The following is a 15,249-nucleotide window of genomic DNA, read 5'->3' as shown; positions in this document are numbered from 1 at the left end:
GACAGACAACTTGATGCCAGTCGTCATAACGAACAGATTCCATCTTTGCGGAAGAGGCAATATGCGGGCGACGCATGCGAACGTGCACTTCCGGGTATAGATTTGTCTACAACGTGTCCACACCAATCTCTCCAAGCTAAGTAAGCAAGACGGAATAGAAAGCTGCTGTAAGGCTTCGGTTGACGAGACATCGTCTCATCAATTTCCGCTCCCCGTAAGGCCTTCCAAAGAAGTGTTCGGGTGGTACTTCCTGCCATGCGGCTTGTGTTTTACAGAGAAACCAGCTAGTTGGTCGGGATTTTTCACGGCACGTAGCCACGGCAAAAAAGAAAAGAATAAAAAAGAAAAGAGAAGAAAACAAAAGAAAAAAAGTAAACAGAAAGAAACCTTTAAGCTATTGAAGCGAAAAGTGCATAGACTATTTCGTATCGCGCCTACAACATACAGCACTCGTTCCAATAAACAAGCGCAAAACAACCATCCCAACCACATCATTCATGATATGGCGCTACCGATAACAGTGCGAAGCACCTAGCACTCACCGCATATGTTTGCCGGTATAGATTTCTGTTGCGCAAGCTACCGTGGCGACCGCAGCCTAAGACAAGGGGAGTGACGTCACTAGCCTTTCGTATAGAGGGTGTCCCAGCTAACATTAGCCTGAGTTTAAAAATATGCCAATGCTACGTAGCTGGACAGAACCAAGGTAATGCTGTTTGCCGCCGCTTGGACACACTCAGATTATTATTTTTTTCATTCTGCCTAATTATATAATTAGTCCTAGTTAATTATTCAACTTCTCAAACATTAAAATTAGATTATAAGTGTCAATGAGACGATTGTAGAGCAATATGAAAAACTCCTGATACAGCATTCTGCTCCTCAATACGTGCTACATAAAAGCATGTTACATTATGAAACTTAAACATGGCTCCTATGCCGACCTCATTATTCCAGCAGCCTTCTAAGACGCGTCCTCATTTCCATTGTGCTACACGGGGATTTCCAAATGCTCATTTTTTTTTTTTTGGCTGTTCTTCGCTCGTGACTGTGTCTTCTGAGAAAGAGATCAGCTCGCCATACAATGTGACCACTCTCGTTTCGATGCTTGACGGTTTGTCACTGCGTATCAGACTACAGAAAAAAAAAGTAACATGCCAGTGAGACTAAGCCAAGGATAAAAGGATTTCGATGAAATCGGAAAGGATTTGCTGAGAGTAATTTGTGTGCAAATAACTCCAGATCCGGCTCTTCGCCGGATGTTCAGCCAGCAGGCTCAAGTTCCCCTCGCTGCACCGTCCTCGCCTTTTCTTCTTTCGCGAAGCCGTAGGTTCTGCCTATGACTCGGGATTCATGGGCCTCTTGTAGGCAAAGAAATACGCGCTATCGTCCAGCCCCTACGCAATTGATCTCTTGGGTCTTGGGTGCCATGATTCCCCGGTTCTCATTGAGACTTTCCTCTTTGGGGGGAAATGCCCTCATTAAAAGAGGCTAGAAGAATTGCTGTGCCCGCACAAAAGCAATATATAGGTCATTATATATATATATATATATATATATATATATATATATATATATATATATATATATATATATATATATATATACACATATATATATATATATATATATATATATATATATATGTATATATAGGTGAATATAGGTCATATAGGTCATTTCCGACTGCATGGCCAGTCTCTCTCTCTCTCTCTCTCTCTCTCTCTCTCTCTATATATATATATATATATATATATATATATATATATATATATATATATTAATATATATATATATATATATATATATATATATATATATATATATATATATATATATATATATATATATATATATATATATATATATATATATATATATATATATATACTTGTAGCCAGAGGCAGCAAAGAACGCAATAAACGGCTTCTTCCCACATAGCCTTGTTTTTGCTTTCGCAAGCATTCAATTTGATTATTGCTCGTATAAACGTCGCTTCGCGAACTATTATACAAGCAACGCCGTTATAGCCCCGGCTTCTTTATGTGCTAACCAACCAAATATATGAACGAAGGGATGCGAACGTGGGAATCTACTATCCCGTCGTTGTTCAATGGCACGAAGATAACTGCGAAAGGCATGCCAGGAAGCTCGAACAACAGAATAAAACGCAGAAGGAAAGACGAAGCCCCATATCCTATGTCCGAGAATGCACATATAGGGGAAGAGATTTCCGCAATTGACGTCAATGTTTCGTAGGCTCTCGGGTTCAGGCAAGTGAAGGCCCCACGCCCACTTCTGTCAGCGCCTCAAGGAAGGTTATGTGAGCAGGACTGCAAGGAGGAGAACAGGTCTTCTTAATAAGTAGTGGATACGTGAGACTGTGGTAGGGAGTGCTCCTGTCAAACAATATTTTTTTTTATCTACGCAATGTAGGCGCAATACTGCAGACAGCATGGTGTTCACAAGGACGTCACGGCCCACGTTGACAGTCGCAAGAGACCACCTGCCAACAGTGACCGACGTAATTACTGATAATCCGAGAAGACTGCAGCTGTTTAGCCTTGCTTGCTATATCATTCATGGCTTCAAGCATGATGCAAGAGAAGGTCGCAGGCCAGCCTCTGGGGCGTATTAGTTTATTCATCATGCTTGCGTCTTTCTCGCGACATTACTGAGGTACAATGGTTAAAAAGTCCAGCCTTGACAACTGCGCTATCTTGAATAAACTCTATAGGGACAAGGGAACAAATAATTTAGTGCATCGGCTCATAGTGTACATAGTACGAGGGACAGCCAGCGACCGCCGGATAGCCACCTCAACTGGCTGGATGGGCGTCTTTTATGTGTAGACAAGGTGCCTGGTCCCTGGTGGAGCACTGACATAGACACGCTGTCACATCCCTTCACGACGTTCTAATAGACTTGATAACTAACTTCTTCGTGTGTGTGTGTGTGTGTGTGTGTGTGTGTGTGTGTGTGTGTGTGTGTGCGTGCGTACGTGCGTGTGTGTGTGTGTGCGTGTGCGTGTGCGTGTGCGTGTGTGTGTGTGTGCGTGTGTGTGTGTGTGTGTGTGTGTGTGTGTGTGTGTGTGTGTGTGTGTGTGTGTGTAGTGACTGCACAGACAGTGGCTGGCTGCTCTGGTAATGTGCGCTGTGACAAGACGTCCGCGCGTTCCGATACAGCGCGCTGTGACTGTGCATATTTGATAGCAGGCCATGCCTTAGTTAAGTCAGGTTCTATTATTTTGACAGGTTTCTTTTCTGCGTTTGATCATTTCTTCTTTCATTCCTTATTTCTTTTTGCTGCATTTGACATATTTTGAATGTATATTAATGAATAGCAGCAGCAACACCACCAAAAAGAACAACGAACGGACACTGAAATTTCACAGCCATTACTTATAAGCAATATTGTACAATTATTTTACAGTAGACCCTACATTTCGATAAATAATTAGACAATCTCAGCTACGGAAAACAGACATTGCATCTTGATGATCATATGAGAGGTACCTTTGTTCGTATGACTGTATGCTAGGCCTAAAAGTTCCTTCATAAAAATTTTTCCGCATCAAAAGTAACACTTTCTATACTATAGTCTGCTCATGGGTATTTATAAGAGCAGAGACCTGCTAATAAAAGCGCACATGAAGTTAAGCGGTTTTGTAATTATTAGCCCGTACACAAATCATTCACAAAACACGTGGAAACGTAACCAAATAAGTGTTTGCCCTCTTGAAACAACTACCATGTGCAATCCTATAAGCACCATACCCAAAACTTGCCAGCGCAATATTTTTGAGGGCATTTCTTGCAGTGTACCTTCGAGCACTGCTGTGGACAGCTTTAATGTCATTGATGGCGCGAGGGATGACAGCATCCACGAATGGACTGCCGAACAGAACATGAACAGCGGCGCCAGCGAGAATCTCGAAGACGAGATGGACACCAGTTACACGGCGTGCATGCGGGAATAAGCAAGCGCATTATGAAAGCAACAGCTTTCGCTTTTTCGGTACGAAAGGACCATAAGAATTACGCGTGGCCTGATAAATTTGACCGAAATGGCCCGCCCCCCATATAAAGGGCGGTGCCTCGTAACGATCGGGAACAGAAAATGGCAAAAAGAAAAAAAGAATGCGTCGCTTTACACTAGTTCATTGGGTATTTCTCCAACACCAAGATTAGAACTCTTTCTAACATGTCATTTTCTTGTAGTGTTCATTTTTATCTGCTATCCGAGCTGTCGGCATAGTTCCACAAAAGCATAAACGAACTAGCTAAGTTCCACACTTGCTCCCTAATGCAGCTGCAACGTACAGCCTTTGTCACAAGTATGCAGAGCACTCCGCCCCTACATCATATATTTCGTTGGGCCATGTGGCACAGTTTCCATGGCGCTTTGGACACTCCAGACCTCAGGATGGTTTATGGGAGAATGGTTCCCATTCCCTAGGGCACTGGACCTTACGGCATACCACAGTAACTCGCTTAAACAGCTTGTTGTCTGCCTCGCGGTCGTATAGTTAACGCATCCTGCATAGTTTTTACAAAAAATAGTGCATGTGCTTAATTAAGGCTCTACACGATATACTTTGAAGGATGGTTTCGGTGAAACCTTGATATTCCGTGTCAACTTACGTTCACGAAAAGCCACGAACAGCAGGAGGACTTGCAAGTGATGCATTCAACGGTCGCTGCGTCGTCGATGTCAGAGTCCTTGAGGCTGCCTCTTAGACTTGATCTAGAGCAAAAGAAGAAATAAAAAAGAAAATGTAAAGACACTTGTTTCTAGTGCCATCAAACAAAAGCATACATGGCATCATTGCTGAGTACATCATCAGAGCACCAGAAACTCTAATACGTCAGAGAGTATTACCTGTTGAATTAAAATATCGCAGTTTCGCCCGAAAGGCGAAGGATCGATTGTGATAGCAAATTAAGAATAGCATTTATATCGGCCACACAAACTTAGCAACATTCGCTTACTAACTGAATTACCAACCACGGTGTCAGCGTGCACAGGCAAACATGAACAAATCACACTCTATGACCACGGATACTCGCTGTCAAAAAAGCTGGCGTCAGCAAGCGAGGCAGCAGCAGCGAGCGAAGTCACCATCGTGCCGTCTATCGCTTCAACGCAAACAGCGGCGAGAGCGGAGCGCGCATAAAGGTATGAGCCGTCTGCAGATCGCTTTCAAGGTACTGCGCCCGCCACCACGCGCCGCCGCGCAAACTACGCAGTTCCTCACGGAGTACACGTCGCTCGCCCCTCCCTCCCACGCTGCCTCCCCAATGGTCTCCACAACGGGCGCGAGTCCGAGCCGTGATCGTCAGTCCCTCTCGCGCCCGGGCGCGAAATACGGAGTTGCTGCCGAGGCCCAAGGCCTTTGCTAACGCCGCCACACTCCATCCCTCCTACACCTCCCTCCCACGACCTATCGTGCGACCTAAGGCGACGCACTCGCTCTCCGCTTTCCCTCCCTCACGTGCGCCAGATTGAGCTGCGATCGTCCGCTCCCTTCGCGGGCTCTCGCTCCCACATGCAGCACACAGCGCGCGACGACGGTGTTACCTCCCTTGGGATTTATACTGAACATCACGGCGACGGCGACGGCAAAAATGCTCAGGTGGTGTCCATATAATCGCTATCGCAATAATGATAATTCACGTACTTGGTCCAACGACTAGCGCCGCCTTTGCAAAACGCGCAACCAAGGCGCTCCTAACCTTTCTGGCAGACACGAAAGAATCTTTCTTTCGTGTCAGAAATGTTAGATAAGTTAGGTTTTATGAATCCGACAGCAACTGCGTGTACCAATAGTTGCAGTTTGTAATTCTATCCGCGGTCATGTTTATCATTTAGTGATCAAGCATTCATGCGAGCAGGACTTTGGAGAGAATCCGATGCACAATCCTGCTAATTCATTCACACATGCATCAACTTAAACATTGATAGCGCTGAAAATGTTGCACAGAAGCGAGAATAAATGTCGGGTCCCTTTCTCTCGCAATCAAATGTTTTCTCTGAGTACTTCTTTTAGTGGATTGGACAGCAGAATGTTCATAAAACATGGAATACTGGAACACTGAACTCAAGCGTAACCCCAACACTCCTAATGTCGTTTCACGTCATTTACAATAATTAAGTGGAACATTTTTCAAATATGTTCCAATTAGTTCATGAAACATCTGAAGCGGTAATAACAATTGTATATGGTAACTGTTTGACGAAGCTTGACCGTAGGAAGAGCCGACGATTACGGGCATTTGTTCAACATAAGTACCACTTAGTAAGCGGAACATTTTGCAGATATGTTCAACTTGAGTAGTCGAACCTGTGTGCAACAAGATTAATGGTGAAGCTTTACTAGGAGCCCTACCGCCCTATTTAAGGAAGACTGAACTGTGCGAATTTTTTTAGTGTTCAGTGAATGATGTCATGTGTGCGCGCGGATTGCACCCTGTCACTTTCTATTTTCTTTCGTGATTGTTTGCCCTCTTCCAGCGTAGGGAAGGAAACCAGGAGCAGGAGAACAGAGAAACGTTCCTTAAATCTCTTCCTTTAAACAGAAGCGCATCCTTAAAATTATTTCTTAAAAGCTGTTCATATGTCTGCGTGGCACGGGTCTCATTTAACACAGCAAGCTTACAGAACGATTTTCTTCTTGATAATATTCATGGTAATTCATGTCTGGTCGGAAAAAAAAAAGAACATACGCAATGGTGTAGAACACCGCCATGCTTATCATATTTTCTGCTGGTGCAAAATAAAACACTAATCGACATAATCATCGGAGCTCTTAATGTAGAAAAACAATTTTTACATCTAGCATTCGTATGGAAGTAAAGCGTAAAATATCCTAATTTCTTGTACCCCCAGAAAACTCACGAAGAGGAATTGCTAAGACAGGCATTCCTTTGATTTATTTGGAGGGAGGGGGTGACAAATATAAAAACAGATTTAAACACTTCTTTCTCTATGGGAGTATAAGAATAACCCAAATGTTCGAGGTGACTTACATTCGGGAAAAAGCAGTTAAGATCGATTCTACAGGAATGCAGCGCCGCTCAGTTTCAACTTCCGTTCTTGGTTTTTATCACGGCCTTCTTTCGCCATTCGTGTTCCTCACTTACAGTAAGTTGTTTCCAACCGACTGCTGTCCGGTTAGCCTTAAACGAGTACACTTAAATTCCGGGTACAATTAGGCCTATAGAGGCATACGCTTTCGGAATTCTTTGAACTTGTTCAGTGTCCGGGGAGACTCACTTTCCGCAGCTAATGAACGCCGCAGCTACTCTCGCAGTCAGCACGAACACGAACTAATGAGAAGAATGTAGCCGGGTTTCGTCGAACGATGAGCGCTGTAGAGATGGTGCACTCATTTCCGGCACGACGTCGGGGATAATGATAATCCTGACTCCGAGGAAGCCACGTATGCATTCACTAGATTCAGTCCGAATGATCCCGCTCTATTTCCCGGGAGAGGACAAAATCCTCGTGGCATTGTAGCCTGTTTCACTGCGATTCGGAACTGCTGTCATCACCGGGAGACCGGTGAATTCGCGGCTCTCTTTCGAATGCGTAATAGTGCAGCACTGGCGCCCCCGTAAAACTCAACGAAATGTGGCCTTCTAGCGAATGGTGGGCAACTATGCTTAGGCAATTTCTTCATTCGTTCATGCCTTCTTCGCACGAGGCGGGGCGGCAATTACTTCCCCATTGATCCTGCCGGAAGCGCGATTAGAAAGCGTGAATCTGCGGTGACAAGACCGCGCGCGAGGCTTCCGCCAGAGAAGCAGGGCCATTAGGTCCCCGGAACTCCCTCTCCGTTTTGCTGTCTAGCTTCTGAGCCCCTTACTCACCCTCTTTACAATTTTGTCAGCGCGTGTTAACACTCAGGTGTGCGCAAGTCATTGAGGCAGTTACGGTGCCCGCGGCCGGCCTGACATTTTTCTGAGCGTCTCCTAGCTTTCGTTCGTAAGTTATGTTTCATATTCGCCGGTCGCACTCGCTAATGTAATATCCTGCATGGCGATTGGCTCACACCTGCCTTTGCGAAAAATTCTACGGGAAAAACAATTTTGAATTATGGGCCCCGCTAGTCAGCTAAAAAGAAAAAAAAAGAAAAGTTAACTTGTTCGTATTTTGCACGTTTTCAAGCAGTCAATAAAGTAGCTAAAACTTCAGGTGCAGTTTTACATGCTCTCCCAGGCTGCCACTATCGCTGACTAAACAGACTTTTGTTCCGCACAATTTCCAATAAATAAGTGGAACATATTTGTAAAATCTTTCTACCTATCAATGGGAGCAAACTATGTGAAACGGATGTCCTTCCTTCGGCTTTTATTTAGGTAGAGCTTTTTTCCCTCAGTTCCTGTATAGCACTCCTCATTTCGTTCTCCATGCTTCTCCAAGTGTAACGTCTTCAACAAGTAGAACAAATAATTTGAAACATATTAGAGCGCAGCTCTTAGACGCCCGTTTTTGCGCGGAGTGTGGGCGTTGGCGTAACCGCATCAACGATCACAACGTAGAAGGATGAAAGAGCGAACGCGGAGCGTAAGATGACAGATGCGAGCCGCGAACAGCGGAGGCCAGCGGGAGCGGCCCCTTAAGCTACGTGCGCGAGGGAAACTGGAGTCATGCGGACCCACCCAACCACTCGATGTGTACTCGTATCTGGTCTTAGCCGGACCGCTCGTTATTTATTTACGCAATAGGAACTGGGATGTTCTTATTTTTCATTTTAAGCTGCAAATGGTAGCATTTACCAGTATTCAGAGCCATCTGCCACCGGTTGCACCAGATAGACACTTTTTCAAGGTCGTCCTGTAAGGCAGACATATCGGCATGGTATTTCACTTTACGATACATGATACAGTCGTCGCCATACAGTCTAATGGTTGATTTAAGGCCCACTACTAAATCATTAATATAAATAAGGAACAAAAGTGGCCCAAGCGCAGAGCCTTGAGGCACTCCCGATAGTACGTGCATTGGAGCTGATGCCACCCCATTAATAACAACTTGCTGTTTGCGCAGGTGTACATAATCCTTATCCAGCCAAGAATATGTTCAGTAATGCCAAGGAATGACAATTTTAAGCAATGCAGATTGTGCGGGACGACATCAAATTAAAATTAAATTATGGGGTTTTACGTGCCAAAGCCACTTTCTGAGTATGAGGCACGCCGTAGTGGAGGACTCTGGAAATTTCGACCACCTGGGGTTCTTTAACGTGCACCTAAATCTAAGTACACGGGTGTTTTCGCATTTAGCCCCCATCGAAATGCGGCCGCCGTGGCCGGGATTCGATCCCGCGACCTTGTGCTCAGCACCCCAACACCATAGCCACTGAGCAACCACGGCGGGTACGACATCAAATGCTTTCCGCAGATCAAAGAAGAGAGCATCTATTTGTTCACCACGGTCCAGGCCGAGGGCAATGTCATGCGTGAATCCGTTTAGCTGTGTTATACACGAAAAACCAGAGCGGAACCCATGCTGAGCCGAGGTGAAAAAGTTATTTGCTTGAAAATGCTTCCTCAGATTAGAGTACAGGACATGTTCAAGCGTCTTACAACAAAAGAAAGTTAAAGATACCGGACTGTAATTGCCTACGTGTGTACGATCACCCTCTTCAAATATCGGAGTCACGTTGGCTGTCTTCCAATCTTCGGACCGCTTTTGAACATATAGTGACTTGTTGAATAATACTTCTAAGAAAGGCGCTATCTGTCTCGAACACTGTTTCAAAACATGATTAGAAATTCCATCGGGTCCGTGAGCTGAATGCAGGTTCAGATTAAACAACAAAGCCTCCAACTTCGTTGGTCACGGCAATGTTTTCCATTTGCGGTAATCGTGTCGGTGTCGGTGTGACCGGGACGGCCTGATGGAAAGGTTTTTGGAGACTGTGTGCCATATCCGATTCTGTACGACAAGACGGACCCTGAATAAAAGGATGCGGAGGCTCCAACCAGTGCTTCATTCCACTTGATTTTGAAACACGGCGCCGCCCCAACAGAAGAAAGCACACTAACAGAATTATGATCAGTGGCAACGACGTCGTTATCTTCATAAGAAATTGACTCGCGTTAAAAACGAAGGACGAAGAACGTAAACACAGCGCCGACCTGTCAGCAGACGAAGGGAAAAATTCACCGACGATTACGATACTCCTTAATGCGAAATTTGAGCGCAGCTGAATACGCGTTTTTATTGCGCAATATATTGGCTTGTGGGGCCAATCTATCACGTGTGGCCCGTTGCAAACAAGTGTGGCGCGACGGCCTCGTTAACCGGGAGAGCGCTAGAGGCAGCGCGCAAGTGACGCGTGGGCGCGATTCAGAGCAGCCGCCGCAGACAGACGTCCGCTCATGCAGAGCTTTGTTTTGACGCACTCTCCTCGTGCCTTATCGATGGTGTCATCGGTGAACAAATGACACGCGCTACCCTGGCACTATCTCGGAGCGATTCTCCCCGCAAAAAGCCCGATACGTACTAGGGGTAAAAACGCGCGCAACGCAGCTGCGGCAGAGCGGCCACACCCACTGTGGCCACACCCACTGAGCCGCTGTGGCAGTCACGTGACAGCATGAAAATCTCGCCTGCAAATGAGCACAGCGAAAGATAAAGCGAACGCGGAGCACAGCGGCGCGATGAAAGACGCGAGGAGGAAAGAGAAGAGGAGGGTGCAGGGCAACAAGGAGGCGGACAGCGGCGAAAAGGGGAGGAGAAAAGCAGAGTGCCAGCATGACCAGGCATGCGGGCAGCGCGGAAAGAAAGCGCTGGGTTTATAGGGAGTATCGTAATTATCGGTGAATTATTTTTTGAATATTTGTTCCGCTTACTCATTGGACCATATGCTGATCGATATAGAGAGTGTCGAGAAGTGTTCTATTTTTAATCTCCATTAAAAATTAGCCATTGTTCAGTATAAGAGTGTGTTCGCTGTACCTACAAAAACAGTACTTTAACAGTCTAACACAACAGACTAAGAAATGTGAACGCTGTACAACGGTGATGTTCGTTGCGCATTTATGGTGTTGCTTCCAAATCGTTTCCTATTCTCAGTTATATGACAGGTGTGCGGAAGTTGCAGCAAGTTTTCTACGAAAGTACACCAACGTCAGGGGAATGTTATTGTGTCAAAAGCACATGAAAGATGAACTTGTTGTAATTACCTTAGCAGTAACTATGGAGAAACGTCTGTCCTGCATGGTCGAATAGACTTGCTTCTTTATTCATGCGATGTCAGCAAATGTGCTCTCTTTTTGTTGTTTCTCGCACATTTTTGTCAGCTTTGCTGCAAGCCTATATACCTTAGTTTTCTTTTCTGGCTAGTCGCGGCTGTATACGCTGTAAAATAATTTACACCCTTAAAGGAATAAAGGGTGTAAATCTGTTTATAACTTCCACTCTTACACCCAAACTAGGTGTAAGAGTATGCGTTATAGACATATTTACACCCTTTTTCACTTTTAAGGGTGTAAATTATTTTACAGAGTAGGTTACCGAAGATGGCGAGGCGTGGACGCGCATCACGATTGCCTGGCGAAACTTATCACAACTACAGCGATTTAAAAGGGGCACCGCCTTACGACATAGATGTTACATCACAGCTATATGCCACACGTTCTTTTACATTTACGTCAGAATGTGTAGCGGACAAATAATACTTAGTTTAATTGCTCCAAATGACGCATGTGACGCTAGCTTATAACCGTGCTTATAACCGTGCTAGCTTATAATGTGCTTTCATTTTCTACAAGTGACATTAGCGTGAGATGCAAATACAAATGCAATGCACAGGCTTTCTCCCGAAAAGCAGCAATAATAATAGCTGTAGTTGTATTTGAGACGCGTTGAAGTTGAGTTATACCTAACTAGGGAAAGAAGGTGGCGATATGGCAGACGGACTTCCACTTGTCTCATCCCTACTTTGTGCCTGGATTGGTCTGTAATCATGCACCAGCCACTCCTAATCAGTGCACTTGCTGGGGTAGAATAGATGGCTCAGCGCACCACTGAACCTATATGCAAATGATATGACCGTGTATGCAAAGCTTGAAGATCTATATGTCCGCCCACTATGTTACAGACGCCGAGCATCCCCTCATTGTTATTACGCCAACTCCGAGAGCACTGATTGCGAATTGCCAGCTGTCGACAACATGGTGTGTGTGTGTGTGGGTGGGGGTTTCCTACCCCGCCTGGAAATTAGGGTGGGCGACTGACGAAGTTTCGACGTCATTTTGAGCATAGCATAAGGTTCCGCTGTCGACTGATAAGTATACACTGAGGGTAGTCGCCTAAGCTTTCTCATTATCAATAATTCCTCGCGCGTTAATGAGCCATACTATAGATCAATGCAAGATTGCAATACCGCCGAGCTGGGGGACTCTGGTGCCTTCAGCGCACCGAGGCTAGGGAATAAGGCTCCCTACCCACCTAGGTTCGCAGGTGCGATTGGCCCCAAAAAACAACTTGTGAGAGTGGAGGCATTTCGGATGTGCAGTCTCACATACTTAAGGAACTCTGAAAAGGCGCTTGGGTCACCTGGACTGCGAACTTAGAGAATTGAGAACGAGAAGTTCCGACTAGCATTGCACTGAAATTCGTAATGAGCTTCGTGGTTTCCAACCTGCAGGTGTCCAGTGTTGAAACAAACGTGCAGCGTTTAAAGAACTTACGCCTCCTGTGAATATTTCTACTGCCTTGGCCGCATTGCCAACTCGTTTTGCCTAGAGTGCCTCGATACAAGCGGTGCGATCGAGGCAACCTAGTTTTACTGTGAGAGCCATGTGTGATGGGGCGAATGGAAAAAGAAATACATCCTCCAATTCGTAAACACGTTGGAGGATATGCGTTGAGTATGCGTAGAGCAGAGCTTTTAGTAAACATCAGCGGCAAATAGTTGTGGCAGCCCGCTTTCTGCTTCGACTCTCTTCAGTATCGCAACTAAAGTAAAATATATCTTATGCCGTAGCTACTCGGGCAAGCTGCCGACGCTTAAGTTGGACACAAGTTATCACGTGGAAAACTTATACTTAAGACACAAAAAAACCACCACATTATTTAGGCTAACTGTAATAACGACCTACAATAATGTAGTCAAGCCTTTCCTCTAACCGAGCAAAACTGCCATACATCGTAACTGAGGTTCAACGTAACAACAGATAGTGGGCCCACGCGGGTAGTTTCACATTGTCGCAACAATGTTAAACTACCCGTGTGAGTAAGACTTTGGGTGTCTGTGTTGGCGTGCGTGTGCATCAATTCTTAAAAATAGAAATTAAGCAACAGTATTGTGCCAGTGTTTGCATAGAGAAAGAAGCGCAGCCGTTTGTTGTAGAAAGAGCAGTAGGGAAGCTGCCCTGTGCCTGCGGTATTTGGATTTCTTTTTTCTAGGACACAGCGTAGGAGTAAAAGTACGCATACACTTCAAAGATTTCATTTCAGTAGTCTTAACGTTCAGAATCTTGCAAGAAACATCATGAACCTCCTAAGTTTACAGGAGGAGGTTCTATGATTCAAGAACCCCCGGAATCGGGACCTCACTACATTACTCTTAGAAGACTAGTCAGATGGCCCCGGAATATCTTCACATTAGAAATTGGTTTTTGCGTACTTTATACAACAAGTGCGTAGGGCATTTATTCTCCGTGCCATTATGCAAAAGCTTCTGCTTTAGCCTTTGAAGATTGTGCGCTGTTCAAAGCGCGGACGCGGGGCTGAGCGACAGCATAAAAAGGCGCATTTAAGGATTTCTGAGAGTAGTTTTGGAGCTTTCGCCATAAGGACAAGCACAAAGCTCTTGACGAAACATACCGGCCTTTATGACTGATCAAAAAGTTCAGCACTCCAAGAGTTCGCTTCTTTATCAAACTATTAGATTGACACTATTAGGTTGCCTAGTAAGAATGAACATTATTGAGTACAGTAGAAAAATATATAAAATGAATTACCTTCAGTTTTACACGCAAACAATCCTGTCATTAACGTGAAATAGCTAATCGAGAAGAAAAAAAGTGACGAAAAAAGCTCAGCGCCCTTTCACTCTGTGAAGAAGGATGACCAGCGAAGCTGTGTATGTGGGCCCCTTAATGGCGAACTGCACCTAGCAAACCAGTTAAGCTAAACTGGTTAACCTCCCTGCCTTTCCTTCTCCACTTTTTCCTTCCTTCCTCCCTTCCTTCCTTCCTTCCTTCCTTCCTTCCTTCCTTCCTTCCTTCCTTCCTTCCTTCCTTCCTTCCTTCCTTCCTTCCACCCCGGGTCGGCCCAGCATTGCACTATTTTCGGGAACGGCCCACGTATGAGGAGTTTTTTGCTTACCACTCCAACAACGACACCAAAATTTCCTTGGATGTTAGAGGTATACAGCTTTGCTGTAAAATGAAACACTTGAGCTCTAAGTTGTTGTTGCAAGAAGTACCCTACCCCTTATGTAACACGCCTGATAAAGGGGCCTTTAAGGAAATAAACTGACCTGACTGACCTGACCCTGAATGCAATTACGCTTTCGTTACGTCTCTTGTTATAGGTGGTGTATGAGCAGGCCGAATTTCAGTGTTTCTATTGCGATAGCAAATATACGGACTTGAGTTGAGTTGAGTGGTTGTAGGCTAATGGTGGGATTAGCCTTGCAGTTGCTGCCGGCAATTGCTCCACCGTAGCCACACTTAAAATAAATAAATCACATGAATCAGACACGGACCTGGCAATCACAAATAGTCACTCCTAAGGTCACCATGTGGAGGCCAAATCGGTGTCCTGGACGTAAATTAAAGAAGGCGAGAAACCTCCTTCCTACACAGCTGGTTCCCGCGCGGGAAAACAATGTCCTGAAGAGAGCAGTGAGGCACTCCTGTCTTTTTGAGGGACCTTGAAGCGGGTTCAAATTTTTAACGTTAGCAGCGCCGTTTGCGTCGTCGTGTTGTCTCACAATCGATGGTGTTGCTCGCAAACACGAGGAGTGCATCTGGCTTAAGAAACGACGTACGAAGCGAAGCGGACGAGCCAAAGGGCCCGTCGCAAGAAAAACAACCTAGGTTGTCGCGTAAAATATAGAACTCCTTGCTACGCGAATAAACTGTCAGAAACACTGAATCAGAGACTACAACACAAATCCCAGGTTGTCATGTAGCCTTCCGCCGCGAAACCGAAATCAAAGCTTGCATTCGCCATTTTGTTCCCGATTTGTTTCGAAAACTCTCGTCTGAAGTGTCACTTCTGCGA

General features: G+C 45.2%; 1 protein-coding gene across 2 annotated transcripts in view; it reads right to left on the bottom strand.

Moving 5' to 3' along the window:
• LOC135906384 (relaxin receptor 1-like) overlaps nucleotides 1–15,249 on the bottom strand; it is a 100,909-nt gene that overhangs the window by 65,787 nt on the left and 19,873 nt on the right. For both annotated transcript variants that reach the window (XM_065437758.1, XM_065437760.1), the window contains exon 2: nucleotides 4,644–4,746. In XM_065437758.1, coding sequence (XP_065293830.1) covers nucleotides 4,644–4,689 — 46 coding nt within the window. In that variant the 5' untranslated portion in view covers nucleotides 4,690–4,746. The remainder of the gene's footprint in view (nucleotides 1–4,643; nucleotides 4,747–15,249) is intronic.

The sequence above is a fragment of the Dermacentor albipictus genome, chromosome 5, assembly GCF_038994185.2.
Source record: "Dermacentor albipictus isolate Rhodes 1998 colony chromosome 5, USDA_Dalb.pri_finalv2, whole genome shotgun sequence".
In the NCBI taxonomy this organism is placed as follows: domain Eukaryota; kingdom Metazoa; phylum Arthropoda; class Arachnida; order Ixodida; family Ixodidae; genus Dermacentor; species Dermacentor albipictus.
This window is presented reverse-complemented; position numbering and strand designations above follow the sequence as displayed.